This window comes from Muscardinus avellanarius (assembly GCF_963383645.1).
Source record: "Muscardinus avellanarius genome assembly, chromosome: 1".
Taxonomy (NCBI): Eukaryota; Metazoa; Chordata; class Mammalia; order Rodentia; family Gliridae; genus Muscardinus; species Muscardinus avellanarius.
In genome coordinates this window covers 147,808,146-147,826,694 of record NC_137786.1, presented here as the reverse complement: position 1 = coordinate 147,826,694, position 18,549 = coordinate 147,808,146, and the positions used below count along the sequence as shown (strand labels likewise).

General features: G+C 35.2%; 1 protein-coding gene across 3 annotated transcripts in view; it reads left to right on the top strand.

The window, feature by feature from the left end:
* The window catches only part of GRIA4 (glutamate ionotropic receptor AMPA type subunit 4), a gene marked incomplete at both ends in the record, with an annotated part of 386,389 nt that overhangs the window by 279,886 nt on the left and 87,954 nt on the right, over nucleotides 1-18,549 (top strand). For all 3 annotated transcript variants that reach the window (XM_080715475.1, XM_080715476.1, XM_080715477.1), the window contains one exon: nucleotides 15,128-15,181. In XM_080715475.1, coding sequence (XP_080571601.1) covers nucleotides 15,128-15,181 — 54 coding nt within the window. The remainder of the gene's footprint in view (nucleotides 1-15,127; nucleotides 15,182-18,549) is intronic.

Sequence of the window (18,549 nt, the reverse complement as noted above, 5' to 3'; positions counted from 1 at the left end):
ATTTTTTTCCAAACGTAAATGTGGCCATTTGCACATAAGAGGTGAGATGTGGGCTTGGTTCCAATTAACTTATTCTAAGCTCCGAGCTGCTACCATGTCTAGCACCAGCTAAGTGAGATCTCAGGTCCCAGATAGGATCTGGGGCAAAGTTTCAAAGCCATGGCAACAAAAAAAGAAAGGCTGCACCTCTAGAATCTGAATCTTGAAATTCTTCCAGTTCCCAAACATTCGGGACTGTACCAAATCAAAAATTGTATCTGTTCCATCCGCACTCCCCAAAAAGACATTGAGAAAAGGACTTTTTAAACCCAAAAGTTTAAGGAGCCTGCATCTGCATCCCATAACTGGTCGAGTCATTTTAGTTATTAGCTAATGGCCAAAGAGTCAACTTTTTCATAATAAAACCTCAAAAACAAAACTGTAAAAAACAAAAAGCACTAAGAGAAAAGGGAAATCAGGCAGTTATGAGTATGGAATGGGGCTTGGGGGAGTCACTCTAGGAGCGATTTTATAATCAGAGAAGATTGTATTAATTATTTGAAGCACTTATATAGTGATTAAACAGCATACATTTTTGGGTGTTTTAGTTGTTTTGTATTTTTAGGAGAGTACTTGGGATTGAACCCAGGGGCATTCTACACCCCCAGCCCTTTTTATTGTTTATTTTGAAACAGGGTCTCACTAAGTTGCTAAGGCTAGCCTCAAGTTTGCTATCCTCCTGCCTCAGCCTCTCAATTACTGAGATTACAGGAGTGTGCTGATGTGCCTGGCTGGCAGCACACATCTTGACAGTAGAAATGAGCCAGCAATAGGGAGGAAAACTCTACACTCCACACCTAAGGCATTCACTCAACATCTATGTGCTGGACATTGCTTCAGGCACCACAAGGTCATACAGACATGAACAAGAGCAGAATGCTCACACTCAAGCAGGGAAGTGAAAAACCGGAACAACTCACTCCAAGATAATGTGATGGCTTCAGAAACACAAACTTACAAAGTGATTCAAGAACTCCACAAATGGGATGACTGTGTAAAGTCAAAACAGTGAGGAGTGTTTTGCAGAGAAAATAAACTTGAAATTAAAAGTGTGATGGATTTCCTGAGGTATAAAAAAAGGGAGTAAGAGTAGTCCAATAGTACAAGATGGAAATAAATACTGCAAAGTCACGATCTGAAAAAGCTCAGAAGATGGAGACTAGTTGTACATAATAAAACTGGGTAAAGAGCAGAGGTAGAAATTGAGATGGAGAATTAGTTGAGAAAAAGTCATTAAGATTAGAGGAGGCAAGCCGGGTGTGGTGGCGCAAGTTTGTGAAAGGCTGAGACCAGATGATTGCAGTTCATGGACAGCCTCAACTACTTAGCGAAGCCCTTCACAACTCAGTGAGACCATGTTTCAAAAAATAAAAAGACTAAAAAATAGGGGTGGGGGGTGTAGCTCGGTCCATCCCCAGTACTGAGAGAAAGAGAGGAGAGAGAGAGGGGGGAGGGGAAGGAGGGGGAGGGGGAGGGGGAGGGGGAGGGGAGAGGGAGGGAGAGAGAGAGAGAGAGAGAGAGAGAGAGAGAGAGAGAGAGAGAGAGAGAGGTTGGAGGAAGCAGACAGGTGGATATTGCACTGTCAATTGTCATTTCTATTGAAATTTTATCTCTACCAGAGTCTACCATTTATCAATATATTACTTATGAGTTGATAAGGGCTTAAAATAATTGTTAAATAAATTAAAATCTGAATGTGTCTCACCTGGGCAGGGGCTATCTCTTACATGTAGTATCAATATGACCCTGTAGTATTGAAGACCCCGAAGGGAAGGTCTCCATTACCTGGGAAGTTTTCTTGTCCAGAATCTTACCCACCAGAAATGATGGAAAACCTCTGCATTTCAGAGTTTGTCGTATAGGCTTAAAAACCCCACAAGATTTTCATTTCCATATATTAAAATAACAATGCCACAGGAACAAATTGAGCACCCACAGAAGTGACTATGGCAAAGAAATCCTATCAGTGATTTCCCAGGCTGCAGCATTGGCAGAGCTGGATGCTTTTGCTTTACTATAAAGCTCCTTTTGCATATCAAGCTTTGCTCAGTCAGGATCAACATCAAAATAAGAAGACACTCGAAAGATAGAAAGCTATGTGAAGAAGGTGAATTGTGTTTCTTTCATTTTACCTTTTGGCTGAATTGATTTGAAAGTGCAGATCCCATTATAATTTTTTTCATAGGACAGAATCACCTTTTCAAATCTCAGTCAGACTAGTACAAATGGAACTGGTAGGTAAAATGGAGTGTGTAATTGTCTCTAGAAACATTTATCATGGCTGCAGCTATACCCCCTAATAAATCAGAGATAAAACAATAAATCAGAGATAAAACATACCCCCTAATAAAGCTGAGATAAAACAAAGGAAAACTAAAGAAAGCAAAGGATAAGGGAGGAGTAGGATTGGATGTGGAGGAAAACACACCAAACGATGTTGTGTGCATCTAGGAATGTATACTTTTGAGTCTTTCTACATAGTGTAATTATATTGTTTCAATAACATTCTGAAATAATAAAAAATTTAAAATGCTAACAAATAAATATTTTTAAGTAAAAAGAAAAATATGTATGTCATTGTCAGTATGATTTACATTATGATGTGAGACTATAATGCACCAAAAAAGCATAAAAAACTAAAATATTTGAATGATTTTTGTATAAAAAATAGAAAAACATGATGGTCAGAATGCAGAAGTTTTGTCTTGGAAAAACTGAGAATTCTAGGATTACATTAGTCTCAATTAAATATATATATATATATATATATATATATATATATATATATATATATATGGTATATGTATATTGGTGGTGGTACTGGGGATGGAACCCTTCTACCTCCGGGCTACACTCCCAGACCTATTTTATTTGGAAACAGGGTCTCTTAAGCCAGCAAGGCTGGCTTCGAATTTGGGCTATCCTCCTGTCTCTGCCTCCCAAGCGCAAGGATTACAAGCGTGCGCCACCATGCCCGGCGCTCAATTAAATATATTTTAACTACAAGAACACCTATTAGAATAATTTCTATGGCTCTTTTTTTTTTACCTCTGGGCTATACTCCCAAACCTATTTTTATATTTTACTTGGAAACAGGGTCTCACTAAATTTCTGAGAGCCTCACTAAGTAGCTGAGGCTATCTTTGAACCTATGCGATCCTCCTGTCTCAGCCTCCCCAGTGCGGGGATTACAAGTGTATGTCACCACCCCCGGCTCTATTTTTCTTTTTTAATACAAAGTTTACCAGATCTTTTAAAAATATAAAGCAAAATCTTGATGACTTAGAAGTGTAAAATGAATTTGCCTTAAATCAGAAGCAACTGAATAGATTTAATATATTTGGGGAAAGGTAAGTAATATTCCTTATTATGTAAAAAAGAGAATGTAAATTTACAATAATTTATTTCAGGAGAATTGAATATCTACTCTTCAAATGTTAAAACGATTGTGAGATTGCTGGCCATAGTGGCCCATGTTTATAATCCCAGCATTTGGGGGCTGACACAGGAGAATTGTGGTTTGCAGACAGCCTCAGCTATTTAGTGAGGCCCTGTGCAACTCAGACTCTGTCCCCAGTACCGGAAAAAAAAAAAGATGTTTGGATTAACAAAAAAGGAAGCAGAACATTCAATACCTTTGAGGACACTTTTCTGAGACTTGTAAACATCACAGATGCAAATGCACTTTGATAAATCATAGAATATCTATATTACCATAGAATACCTCTCATATACTATAGAGTTCTCAAACAAAGTATATAAATTGCCACTAGATGTGGCAAATCTTTTTAATCACTTAAGTCAGAAACAAATATATTCTTAATCCTTCCTTAAGAAGAACCACATCCTGGTGTAGTGGCACATGCCTATAATACCAGTACTTAGGAGGCTGAGACAGAAGGATTGCAGGTTCAAGGCCAGCCTTAGCAATCTAATGAAGCCCTCAGAAACTTAGTTGAGACCTTGTTTCAAAATTAAAAATAAATAAGTAAATAAAATAGAGCTAAGGATGTAGTTCAGAGGTAGATGCCCTTGGGTTCAATCCCAGCACTACAAAAAAAAAAAAAAAAAAAAAAGAAAGAAAAGAAAAGAAAAAGAAAAGAAACATAAGAAGAGAGAAAAATAAGAATCACATAACTGAATACTACTTTTCAACTAATGCAAGTTTCCTACAAGTTTATATATAATTGGTGCAGTAGTTAAGATTAAATTGTGAAAGGGAATGAAACTAGTATTGTTTTTACTGAACAAAAGAAAAAAGAAAAGAAGATAAAAAGAAAACAAAAAAAAAAAAACTAACATGCACTAAATTACTGCCAAATGGAAAAATGGAAGATCAAGATTAAATAGTATGTTCCTCTCTACCATCTTATACTTCATTAAGATGTATGATTACAATGCACCAAGAAAATAAATAAATATAAAAGGATTAGATGGAAGAAATTTATTTTCTACTTCCCAAGGTTTTTCTAAAAGCCACATAATATGCCAAACAACTGTCATATTCTTCCACAGTTTAAGCTTAAATGAACTTTGTACTTGATTTATGGCCTTCTCTTTATTCATTTTTTAATTTTGTGTTTATTATATAATATGATGATATATATGGATAATAGGAATACATTACGGTTAATAGAAGCATTGTTTTATTTCTGCCTATCCATCCTACCATTTTCTTGTCTTATACACGTGCACAGCTCTCAGCTCACTCATCCATTTGGTCACTTACTTGACTCACATTTATCCAATACCTACTATACCTACTTCTTTCCAAGCCTTGTGTATATGTTAAAAAGATTTCAGTCCATACTATGAAGGAATTCCAATTACAAAGGAAAATGAGAACATAAATAAATAATGCTGTACAATGTGGACAGGTGTTGTAGAATGAAGTAGAATTGCTGAAAGATGATGAGTTAGAATTCCCCAGGCAGAAGAACAAGGAAAGGCATTGGAGGCTAATGGACGTGAGACAGAGCAAGGGAGGCGCTGTGAGTCCTGGGCAGGCAAGCATGTGTGTTTGAAGCATTAACTGCAGGAGAAATGGGGAGGGGTTGAGGCAAATAGAACAGAATATCAGTTTGGCATTGCAGTAAAATGAGTAAATACGTACTGCCAAATAGTGATTATGAGAAATTTGGTATTTACTAAGTTAATTTGCTAATTATCTCGTTGCCAAGAACCATGATATGCACTTAAGGATTCCTAGTTTCCATTACCTTTGCTATGAGCTTTTGAGAAATAAAATGACTTTTTTGTGTGAATTTTAGCAGTATCGTTAGTCATTATGGTTAACTTCCTTTAAGATTCGACTGGCCTGTATAAGACATAGGTAAAATACGTATGCACTGATCTTGCTGTGTAAATGTTACGTAGATACATACACAGGTCAATCTAGGCAATATAGTTTATTGGGGAGAGGCACTTTCTCCCTCCTTCTCTCTGTAGACTTTTGGCCTGTTATTTAAAATAATATCAGGCCTAATTATATGAAAAAATGTGAAGTATTTACTTAAAAATATATGCATTCATTAAAAATAACAGCTGTTCACATCTGTTCTCTCTTTGTGTGTGAATTCACTTTATAGATTTCTTTTTCTTTATTACTTAACTTTTGAAGTATAGCATTAGAAAGTCCAACAAAGTGCCCTATTAAAATAAAAGCAAAGATAATAACCCTAGGGTCATCTGTCTTATGTATTTAATTAATCTGCATTTCATCTGCTGAACTAATTATACAATGCACATTTTAAAACTCATGATCTAAAAGCTATTAGCCAAAGTTATGGAATGATGAGGAAGGTACTATCCCCAAAATGATGAACAGAACTTATTTTCAATATACTCCAAACAGTTTTAGTTACTCTTATGAATAAAGATAATCAACACTAAAGGGAAATTAAAAATATTGCTGCAGCAGCATTTATGAATATGCTAAAGAAACATAAACATCTTAAATATATGTAAAAGTTAAGGAAGTAAGTGAAAGTTAGAGCCATAGGACAGTTGTTCTTAAACAACCTTTTTAAACTGTTCAACAGAACTGCATACTCTATCCAGCTCTTGGGATTTCAGTGTATATTAACATACTAAAGTCTAACAATTCCTACAGCAAAGAAACCTCTGAAGTATTATTCAGCCTAGAGTTCTATGCAAAATTGGCCATGGAATATTTTTCCCACAACTATCTCTTTACATTTTTATTTGCCTAATAAGAAAATGTTTAATTTTTAAAATGAGAGAGAAAAAAATATCCACATGATAATGGCTCAAAGCAAAGGGTAGTTAGGGAAGAAACATGATGTATTAGTAGGATATTTTTCCAGAATCAATGGGACACACAGTCTCTGCACTAGAGTGACAGATCCATAGACTTTTGGCTTAGCTGGGTGTTAGAAGTTGTCCACCTGATGAATGTGTTCACATGGCACCAGTGTAGCCACATTTGAACAAGTAAGTTACATCTTGAGCTTATTTTGCCTTAGAATTCCACAAATATTTTTTGATAGGTGTATATCCCTTTGAAACATATGTGACATTTAAAAATAACTTGTGTTTCTATTACCACCAGATCCCTAAATTTTCCTTTTTTACCCCAATAATTGATATTTATTCATTGATAGTATGTCTAATGAGAAATATCTGAATAAATGAGATATCTTGATTAATGTCTGATTAATACAAGTTAAAACTATATGCACTAGTATTTATGGAATGGCCATTTTTCAAAGAGAGTGCCATAAATGTGTTTAACAGTGAGCTATGCTGTATGCGACATTACCATTCATTGATGACTTTGAGTTTGTCATAAATACATAGAATTATCTATTGAACTGAGTTAGGTACATATTAAATTTTGGATATATACTTGAACTGCAATTTTAAATATGTACCCAGTAAAGTGCAAGCCATGTAAGACTAAACTCAAGTTATAATAAAGCTTTTTTAGTTTTTTCATAGATACATTATAAAACTATAAACTAGACTTGGAAACATTCAAGTTACCTGAGAGCTCTCCATCTGTGTGTCTATTCCAAACTCACATAGAATTGAATTAGAAGACCTTGCATATATGCTGTTATTCAAATAAGCAATATGTTCAGACAGAAGATTATTTGCATGAAGAAAAAAAGCATGCCTTTATTTCATTTCAAAACCCAGGAGAAAGCTGGGTTTTCTCATAAACAACTTAAATATCCATCAACTAGCATGTATGTCATTGCCACTGTGAACTACATTATGATGTGAGACTAAAATGCACCAATAAAAGTATTAAAAAATTACCAAACCTTCTTGATGGCAACACAACCCAAGCTTGTACCCCAAAATCACTTAGCAGATCAATGGGCCCAACACTAGTATATTAATATTAGCCCAAACTGATCATTTTCTCAATGCCTCTGGTCTTAAAGTAGCAGGAAATAGTGAAAGAAATTTGGAAACTATAGTCAAAATACAGGGGCTGGAGAGCCAGCTTCATCACTTAATGGCAACCTTTCTAATATGTTTGTTTATAAAAGCAAAGGATTACCCCTCCCACTTACACCTTATATAAGTTGCCTTTATATTGCTTCTTATGGAAGTCTCTTCAATTAAAAATTAGCATACTTCTAACTTGTTCTTTTCTGGTATTATATGTGCTTCAAAATCATAATTGCAAATGCCATAGAGTCTTTTATACTTCCCTATAAATTGTTTTAAATCACTAAATTAAAGTGCTATTAAATCAAAATGGAGCTCTGCCACGAGATGTTCACAGTTAAGTTATGAGACTCATGTTCTTCAAGCTTTGTGGATGTAGAATTTTAGAGCCACCATAAGAGGCAAAAAAGATGTACTTACCCCATGGAATTATTTTTCTATAGTCACTGGCAGTTATCACAGTGGGATAAAGGAGTATCATAAAAAGAACACAGAGCAAGAATTAAACACCTGAATTTTAGCTCTAACTTCTCACTCTATATTTTTAGGATGCTATACAAACTATATCTCTAAGAGGAACCTCCATTTCCTCATCAGTAAAATATATGTATATAAGATATATACATAAAGTGATGCAAAATCTATTATATGAAAAGTTGCAAGTGAACCATTTATTTAAACATTTTAGAAGAAACAACACATAAGTATACCAAAAAAAGTGGCCATAAGATACATACAATAGTATGAAGGGGGGAAATCATGTGCTAGTAATATAAAGAATTAGTTGGAAATGGTGGTGCAAATCTGTAATCCCAGTACTTGGGAGAATGAAGGAAGTTTCAAGACCAGCCAAATCAATTTACTGAGGCTGTCAGCAACCAGGCAAGACCCTGTTTCAAAAAAAAAAAAAAAAAAGCTGGGGTTGTGACTCTAAGATAGAATGTTTCTGGACTCCTGGGTTTAATCTCCAGTACCACACAACACACACAATATATCAATATATATATATATATATATATATATATATATATATATATATATATATTACATAAACACATATAAAATATGAAACATATCTTAAAAAGACACTGAATCATCCCTAGTTACCTACATATAAGAATAAGTCTTTTTCACCAGTTTTAGTATGGCATTTAACCCAACTTCATTCTTTGGGCATAGAGATAAGGGTGCCAGCTATAACTCAGATGTTACTACACAGAGATGAAGAGCTTGAGACAGGTAGCCAACAAAAGTATGTATGTTGTGCACCATTTACTCTGTTACCACAGCACTGAAGTTTGTACTCAGAGGCTGTTGTAGTTTGATAGTCCCTAAAGTCAACCTTGAGAAAGGTGCATGCTGTTTGTAATGGAGGTGAAGAAGAGATTGGAAGGGGAGGGCAGACATACAGTGGCAGATATGTGTATATATCACACAAATTAGCATCCGAAGGCAGGTTTAATTCCATGACAAATGAGGGCAAACTAATTATTAAAAGGAGGTGGTGGAGGACACACAGGTGGGAATCAACTTGCCTGTGGGGCACAGGAATGAGAGGAATAATGTGCCAACTCTTGTCAATCCTCGGGGTGGCATTTATATCCTGGCCTTTCTGACCTCTTCCTCTGTTTAAGATCAAAGAGGGATCTAGAAGCTATTGAAACCCCAAGGCAAGAAAATTCAGGTGTTGGCTTGGGCAGTTGAGTGAGTACTGAAAAGGCAAAGTAGGATATCAGTAGAGTCTATTACAGTGACTAACCAGAGAGACATAGCCTTCATGTCCATTCAAGGCTTTCACCGAAAGGACCGTATCTCAAAATCTTTTATAGAGGAAGTCAGTCATATTTTGTTAGGAACTTTCCATTAAAAAAAGGTGACTACAGCCGGGCGTAGTGGCGCACACTTATAATCCCCGCTCTTGGAAGGCAGAGACAGGAGGATCGCGCAGGTTCGAAGCCAGCCGCGCGCGCTGGCTTAGGAGACACTGTTTCCAAATAAAAATGTAAAAATAGGTCTGGGAGTGTAGCCCGGAGGTAGAAGGGCTTCCAGGAACCCCAGTACCACCAAAAAAAAAAAAGAAAGAAAGAAGAAAGAAAGAAAGAAAGAAAGAAAGAAAGAAAGAAAGAGGTGACTACTTTAAGAGGCAGTCATTCCTTCCCATGAAACTCTCTTTCCTTTTCTTTCTCTAAAATAGCAAAAGTAGTTGCTAAGTAGAAACTTTTGTATTCTCTAACATTTCCAAGTATACAATAAAATAAAAATATATGTGCATTGTACCTTTGTATCTCTTTGAATCTATGATGCATTATTAAAATACACTAATAAAAGATTAAAAATGCATGCACAACACACATATCAAGGCATATGCATAAACACAGGAATATATCTCTTTCTCTTAAAATATTTGATGAGAGCTCACATTCCTTTCCACTCCCTAAATATTTCATCCCACCAAACAATCTTAGCTCTTCTTGGTTGGGGGTGCTTTATTGTCCTCATCCCTTTCATCCATCACACCCCTGAAACTAAAGTCCTGCAATTATCTTACAAGGTTGTGTTTTAAGTCTGTAGCTTGTTTGCAAACGCACTGTGCCTTGGACTTTTCTTCTACGGAACTCAAGTGAAACAAAGATTTCCTTTCTGAATGACAATAGTTTGAAACCTTTTGAAACCAAAATTCCGAGAGTATTGGGGAGTTTGGAAGTCCTGTAGAAAAGGAGAATTAGTGAGCGTCTGTTCTCATGACAGCTTTCATCCTCGGCCAGCATCTCAGCCTAACAGCACCAAATGCATCGTACTATTTTCTTCATGTCACTAATTCTCTGAAACATGATGGATCTGAGAGAGGAAGTTCCATCTGACTTATCATATCCCATTAAAAAGGAAACCAGAATCATTCCTACCCAAGTATGCTATTGTGTTTCGTGAGACATTGCTTGATACGGCAATCACAGCTTTTTAATAATAGTTTGAGGGGCATAGTATGCCTCATAGAAGGACTTCTGAGTGCTTTATAAACAGGTGATACATAAAGGATTATTGTAAAATCTGACTATGAAATGAAGACCAAGCTTTCATTAATCTTCAAGTCTCAAAATGAACTTAGTATATTAATGTTTGTGACATCTATATCCTCTTTAACTTCTTTATGCATCCATTTAATCAATAGTTACTTAGTTGTCTATCCACTTAAAAACTATCTCCTTCTCCCAAGAAAGTGATTTTACTTTCTCCTTGAAACTCCCAGACTCTCCTTACTTTGACTTGCATTTCAGCCTTTTCTGTTTTGAGTTGTATTCCCCTATGAGAAAATAAACATCATGTAAAAGTAGCACTGACATGCTTATCTTTGTAATCCTGAATCTCCTGGCCCTGCAGAAGAAATCCACTGAAATTTGTTGAATTAAATTGAATTGAAAGGAAATGAAGTCTGGATTGAAAAGTACTCTGGATACATTTTCCCCCAACTTTCATTAATGGAAAGGACTTAGAGGTTGCATTCACAAAAACTGATCATGCCACAACTTGTTAATAAGATACCTACAGTGCTTACATCTGGTATTTACCTTATAATATATCTAGCCCCGATTTTACTTTTGAATTGTTTGGCCAGAACCAAAAACACTTTAAATAACTGTTTGTTTCCTAAAAAAAAAGTTATTAAAAAATTCAGTTAGTTGTAAACAACACCAAGACAGGCTTGGTTATACAAGACTATAATACCAGTACTTACAAGGCTGAGACAGGAGGATCACAGATTTGAAGCCAGCCTCAGCAACTTAGACTATAAGGAACTTAAGGAGATTCTGCTTCAAAATAAAAAATAAAATTGAACTAGGAGTATAGCCCAGAGTTAGAATGTCCCTGGGTTCAATTCTCAGTATCACTACTCACACACACACACACACACACACACACACACACACACACACACACACACCAAAAAGAAAAAGAGAGAGGAAGAAACAAATGGAGAAAAGAAGAAAGGAAGAAAGGGAAGGAAGGAAGGAAGGAAGGAAGGAAGGAAGGAAGGAAGGAAGGAAAGAAGGAAGACAGACACAGGTCTGGTCAGCATCTAAAGTCAAGTCACAAATATTTTTATGGAAAATATTCTTTATTTTGCTAGGGAAGATAAAAGGTATCCAAAACTATATTGTCAGTTTTACACAATCATTAAAAAATATTAAACAACATTCTATTTACAGAGAATTATTCTATGGAGCACCAGTTGAATTTTTTTCACAAAGAAACTTTCATTTAGGTGTGGATGCTTTACAGAGGGACCAAGATTTGGCTTTAAATCATGGCCACCCAGGTAGGGGTGATAGGTGATTCCCCTCTGTTCAAAAATAATTAGTCAGCATTCATAGTAAGCAAGCCTGTAATCTTAGTACTTGGCAGGCTAAGAAGGAAGATCACAGGTTCAGGAACAACGTCAGCAATGTAGCAAGACTCTCTGCAAGAAGACCCTGTTTCAAAGCATACAAACAAAAAAGAAGGAGCTGGGAATGGTGGCACATGCGATAATCCCAGTTCTTTGGAGGGTGAGACAGGTGGATCACAGGTTTGAGGACAGCCTCAGCAACTTAGACTTTCAGCAACTTATAAATTTATCAAGTTATTAACTTATCATCTTATCAATACTCAGCAATCTATTCATCTTCTGCTTCAAAACAAATGATAAAAAGGATAGGTGTTATAGCTCAGAGATAGAATACCATCTGGGTTTAAATTTCCATTATACCTAAAAATAAAAAAAATAAAAATAAAAAAGGGCTAGGGGTATATCTCAGAGGTAGAATGTCCTGGCTTCAATCCCCAGTACCACACAATAATAATAATAATAATAATTACTATAATTTATTTTTTATTTTTATTTTATTTTATATTATTATTACTTTCTGTGTGTGCTAGGGGTTGAACCATGGGGCATTCTAACTCCGATCTACATCCGCAGCCAATTTTTTTATTCTTTATTTTGCAACAGGGTCTCACTAAGTTGTGAGGAGCCTCACTAAGTAGCTGAGGCTGGCTGGGAACCCAGATCTTCCTGTCTCAGCCTCCCAAGTACTGGGATTACAAGCGTGTGCCACCACATCCGAGTTTTATTATTTTAATTATCATTATTATTATTATCATCATTATTATTACAAATAATTAGGCCTTCAAACAGCCTGTGTAGTAAATTTGGTGATCTCTCTGATGTCCCCAAGCCAGGAATTAAGTACTAAGAGCCCTACTCCCCAAGTCCTTCCGTCCTCGGAATATTAATGCATATGAAGCCCCAACAGACCTTTTCTGCCAAGATTTTTGTTTCCTTTAGTTCCTTGTAGTTTTATGAATCTTCATCCTTTAAAACTGTATTGCATGGGCATTAATTATAGTTTTTTGCTAGATGATCCAGAACTGACAGGGATTTCTGTATAGAGACACCCAGTTTCAGTTTCCCACTGGTTCCATATCTTTTTATTCAATTTTATTTTATTTTATTTTATTTTATTTTATTTTATTTTATTTTATTTTGGTGGTACTAGGGGTTCCTGGAAGCCCTTCTACCTCCGGGCTACACTCCCAGACATATTTTATATTTTTTTATTTGGAAACAGGGTCTCTTAAACCAGCGCAGCTGGCTTCGAACCTGCGCAATTCTCCTGTCTCCCAAACACAGGGATTACAAGCGTGCGCCACCACACCTGGCCTGTTCCATATCTTTTTAACAATCAAAAGTGGCCGGCCGTGGTGGCGCACGCTTGTAATCCTCGCGCTTGGGAGGCAGAGACAGGAGGATCGCGCAGGTTCGAAGCCAGCCTTGCCTTTTCCAAATAAAAATATAAAATAGGTCTGGGAGTGTAGCCCGGCGGTAGAAGGGCTTCCAGGAACCCCAGTACCACCAAAAATAAATAAATAAATAAATAAATAAATAAATAAACAAATAAACAAACAAACAAAAGTGTCCATAACTCAAAATGAGTATTTTGAAAAATATGTACATGTTTTTTTACTACAGTCACATATAAATCACAAGCCAAGAGTGTTAAGAAAGAAGAAGTAGCCGGGCGTGGTGGCGCACGCTTGTAATCCCCGCGCTTGGGAGGCAGAGACAGGAGGATAGCGCAGGTTCGAAGCCAGCCGCGCGCGCTGGCTTAGGAGACCCTGTTTCCAAACAAAAATGTAAAAGTAGGTCTGGGAGTGTAGCCCGGAGGTAGAAGGGCTTCCAGGAACCCCAGTACCACCAAAAAAAAAAAAAAAAAAAGAAAGAAGAAGTAGGATGGGTATAAGGGCTTAAAGAGAGTCTAAAAATAAAAGGCTTAAGTAGCCATACCAGAGAAAGTTATAGTGAATTAGAAAGAGATAAATTAATGGATGGATAGCTGAGACTAATGCAGAAATCTATGGTAGGCTCAGATCGAATATGAAGTTTCCCAACTGAGCACATTATCAAGTGTCACCTGAAAATTGTCTTTTACACAAGTTCTACCTGAGGTCCCCAGACAATAATATGGCCCCAGCCTACTTGGTCCACGTTACTTTAGTCAGGTGTGGACTACCCAACATACCAACTCATTAAGCTCTTTCTTTGCTGAATTTTCTTTATAATTCCATCTACTTATTGCTTGTCCTTATCTTCATGGTAAGATTCTCAAGAAAAGTTGGGGTTTAGATGGAAAAAAGTAAAAAAAACCTTAGATATAATCAAAGTGAAAGGGTGAGCAGAAATTTTATTCCACTAATAGCTATATACAAAAATCTTTTCAGTACAATTTTTATGTTCTGGTCTTAAAAGTGCTCTCATTTATTTTGTACCAGTCATTCAAATACAAAGGATTATTGTTTTAGATGATGTTAAAATGCCAAATTAATTTGAATTTTTGTCTTGTAATGAAAGTCTTATGCTGTCACTTTTGAGGAGACCAGCCAGCGAGGTTGCAACACTGCTCATTAGCAACTACAATTAGATTTCTCTTACTGAAGCAATTTTCAGTTTTATAGAAAATGAGTCTTACTCTCCAATAAAGAAATAAAATTGTGCTTTAAAACATCCCTATTATTTTCTTTTAATTTTCTAAACATCCTCAGAGAAAAAAGATAAAAATCTTTTTGATGTTGTTTTGTTCTTATTATAAAAATTTCTGTATCCATATGCAGATGAGAATTAGCAGTATTCTCTGATTCCAGACATGTCTATAGACTAAGATTGTGCCTTAGAAAAGCCTTACTTCCTGCTCAGGACAGCAATTTCAACTACTCACAGATGATAATTTTTACAACTAATAGTACATATTACATTTCTACAAATTATTAATAAATTAATTATATTTAAATTCTTTGGACCAAAATTATTTTTAAGTTTTTTTGTTATTCTCTTGAGAAATATTTGAAAACTATTGGTCAGTTCATAACATTCTCATTCTCTCTGAAGAAATTACACCACTGTTTGGAATAAGATGTAAAATAATTGGTTATGTATAAATTGTGAATGAAATAAAAATTGCTTTAACCACTTTTTAAAGTGACTTATAAAATTCTTCTCATTAGACTATATCACTTTTATGAGGAAAACTGTATTGATTTCCCATCACAGTTTCACATGACAATATGCCAGAGTAGTTAATTTTATAAAACAATCATTTGGTAAAGTTTTTCTTATTTTCTTATGTCTCCACAGATTGTGAGTGTTGGAAAGCATGTTAAAGGCTACCATTATATCATCGCAAATTTGGTAAGAACTTATTTCCTGCTTTTCATAAGAATTCTTTTCATAAAAATTGCTCAAACATTTGAGATTATTTTAGCTGTGTTTAAATTTAATGCTTTAATAAAGGACTAAGTTAAATTAATTACTAAGGTTTTATAATTCATAGAATATTTATTACAATGCTGGTCATATATCTAATGTAGAGTTCATTCTATATACTTTTATGCAGCTAAGCTTAATGTCTTCCAAAGAATCTTTTAAAACTATAATGTTTATTTTGTCATGATTTCACTTGTCAAATTAAATACTGGCTTTTTGTCTGTCTAAATGATAGATGCTCCTCTATGTTACCCAATAGTTGGCTTTTACATGAATCATCTAAATTGAAAATTTATGCCCTCCAATTTTAAGAACGGGAGTAAACAATTTTAAAAACTATGTCAAATTTTCACATAGTTAATGAGCAAGATTTGTGCATATTAATGAAATCCTTAAGAGCCCAGGACAAGTCTCTTAGATTTCTTGACACGGCTCACTAAATACTTTTTACTGGCCTTCCAGTGTCAGGAGGAGAGGTTTGGCTATGGAGGCTCATTCTCTTTTGATTTAATAAAGTTCCATCTGCTCTGAGGCTTGATTTCCCCCAAATGGTGCGTCCTAGGGAAGCTCAGGATGTTTTCTCCTTCTTCTATCTATCACACCATACATTTATTAGATGGAAATCTTTGCCTGAAGCAGGAAATTAAAGAAAGGATGCAAAAAGAATTCAGATCCGTCTCTCTTTCCTTATAGAGAATGGACAGACACATGCTGAGATAGAAATGTTCAATCTTTAGGGAACTGAACTTCAGTGTGTTACTAAGATAACAGAATACAGCAATAAGACAATAAGCCATTATCGTATTGCAATTCTTATATAATTTTTCAACTTAATGGATTGTCATAGAAATCCTGGATTTTTTTTACTCGTCTTTTCCATTACTTTTAATAGGTCCTCAGTATGTGTTTTATTATTTCTTATATGAATACAAATCTTAAAGAAAATATATGTTTTTAATCACTATAAATTCTTTGTGATAATAGGATATCTGTATTCATACTACTTTGTATAATGAGAGTCTAATGAATTGCTTCACTGCAAATAGAGGGTTTCAACTTCACTTCTTTCCAAACAATAAAATTCTGGGGTGGGGGGGGGAGTATTCAGTATGTTATAAAAGAAATCATTCCAGAAATGAGTTGCTAACATTGGCAACTAACATAAATAAACCAATACAAAATAGAAGAATTAATATCTATAGCACTCTATTGAGTATCATAGCCTGACATAAACAGCCTTTGTAGATGGCAGCAGACTTAAGGTATCTAAACTACCAAAAATGAAATAGAAAACCATTTTTGCTTATAGTAGGAATAGAACCATTGCTCTCACTAAAAATAAAGAAGCTTCTATCATATACATTTGATATCTTTGTAACACATGATAAGGCCAGTGATTTGTGAATATCTGTATGAAAATATACTACATTAATATGGATTTTTGACATTCATTTATCCTCAAAGGACTGTCATTTATAACACCAGAGTGATTTGTTATAGTTGATCAATCTACAGTCATTTCTTGAGAGCTAAATATGAATTCTATCCAAAGCCAAAAATTAAAAAAAAACTACACTAACATTACATTTAATGTTTTCAAGATCAAATTATTTCCCCCTAAGACTGGAAACAGAAAGATCTACCCTTTCACCACTTTAAACATTGTACTGAAGACCAATTAGGTGTGAAAATTAGGTGTGAAATTAGGTGTGAAAAAATAAGTAACTCACATCTAGATTGAGAAAAAAGATTTTTTGGGTGCACAAAAATATATATAAGAAATAAAAATAAGTGGAGAACTAATGAGTTCAGCTGGATATAAAGACGTAGATTACATCTATGTAATCTTACATAGATTACATCTATGTAAGGATGTAGATTATATCTATGTAATCAAAATAAACATTCTGAAATAAATGAAAAATATATTTTCATCTATAATTGACAACTTCAGTTTATAGTGAATGAGGGACTGCTACTTAGCCAACTCTTCAAGGCTGATTTAACAGCATTAATAAGAATTAACTTCCAAAATAACAAGTTTTACTGACTACTCTGTGGCTATAAATATTTCAGAAGATTTAAAATATTCTGTTGAAATATTTTAACATAGTATTTTGTCATGTTTTGGTCACAGTGTAGAAAATCAAAGCAGAAAACATAAAGTCCACTCTGTATTTACCAAGAAGATATGAATAAAGCCAGCAGGAAACAATATGGGGAAACTGCATCATCAGTTTATTGGTGTGCATTCCACGAAAGTCAGAAATAGCCCTTAGCTCAACACTGGGAGGAGCTGACTTTAAATCTGGAAACTCTTATTATTTAAAATGATAATCCTCTAAACCAACAAAAATTAAGGAATATCACAGAAGTATTGGCTTTCTGAGGTTAATTAAATTCTTTGGCTGGAGAAAAGAAGGCAGATTTCAAGTATTTAAGTAAAATAATATTAAATTTGAGTCTTTATATTTTAGGTACTGGGAATTGAACCCAGGGGTGCTCTACCCCTGAACTAGAACCCCAGGCCTATTTTATTTTTAAACAATTTTATTAAGTTGCCGAGAATGACCTCAAATATGTGCTTCTCCTGTCTCAGTCTCCCAAGTACCGTAATTACAGTCATGCACTACCACACATGATATAGTGTCTATATGAATAAGATACAAATGGATTGTGAATGCAGTTTGGGGGGGGCAGGAAGGAGTACTGGAGATTTAATCCAGAGATATTCTACCTCTGAGCTACACTCCAGTCTTTTTATTATTATTATTTTAAAATAGAAATAGGTTACTGAGAGTCTTGCTTCTTGAAGCTGTCTTTGGACCTGCAATCCTCCTGTCTTTGCCTCCCAACTACTGGAATCATAGATATATGCTATCACTCCTGGCTATAAATGCTTATTAGCATTGTTTAAGTTTATCTAGTCATGATCTGTAGGTTGAACTTACCTTCTTCATTTCACTAATATCTGGCTCATGCATCATTCAGTCTGAAAAAATATAAATAGATTGATGTTGTCATGCACCAGCAATCTTCCTAGCCTTTGCAGCAATTGGCAGTGTGCTAGCATTTCACTCTGGTGGGGTTAAAGGAAGTGATAATCCGTTCCTTATTACTTAAGTCTGAGCCTACTGAGTCCAAGCGGGTCTACAGAATGCACACACCATCTCACCAACATGAACTACGCCTGCTATCTAAATGAAGAGCTATATTGCCCCTTGGTTCACGAAAAGCACTGCAATCAATCATTCCTTTTTATCTGTTGAAGTTCTGCTTATCTTCCAGCACCT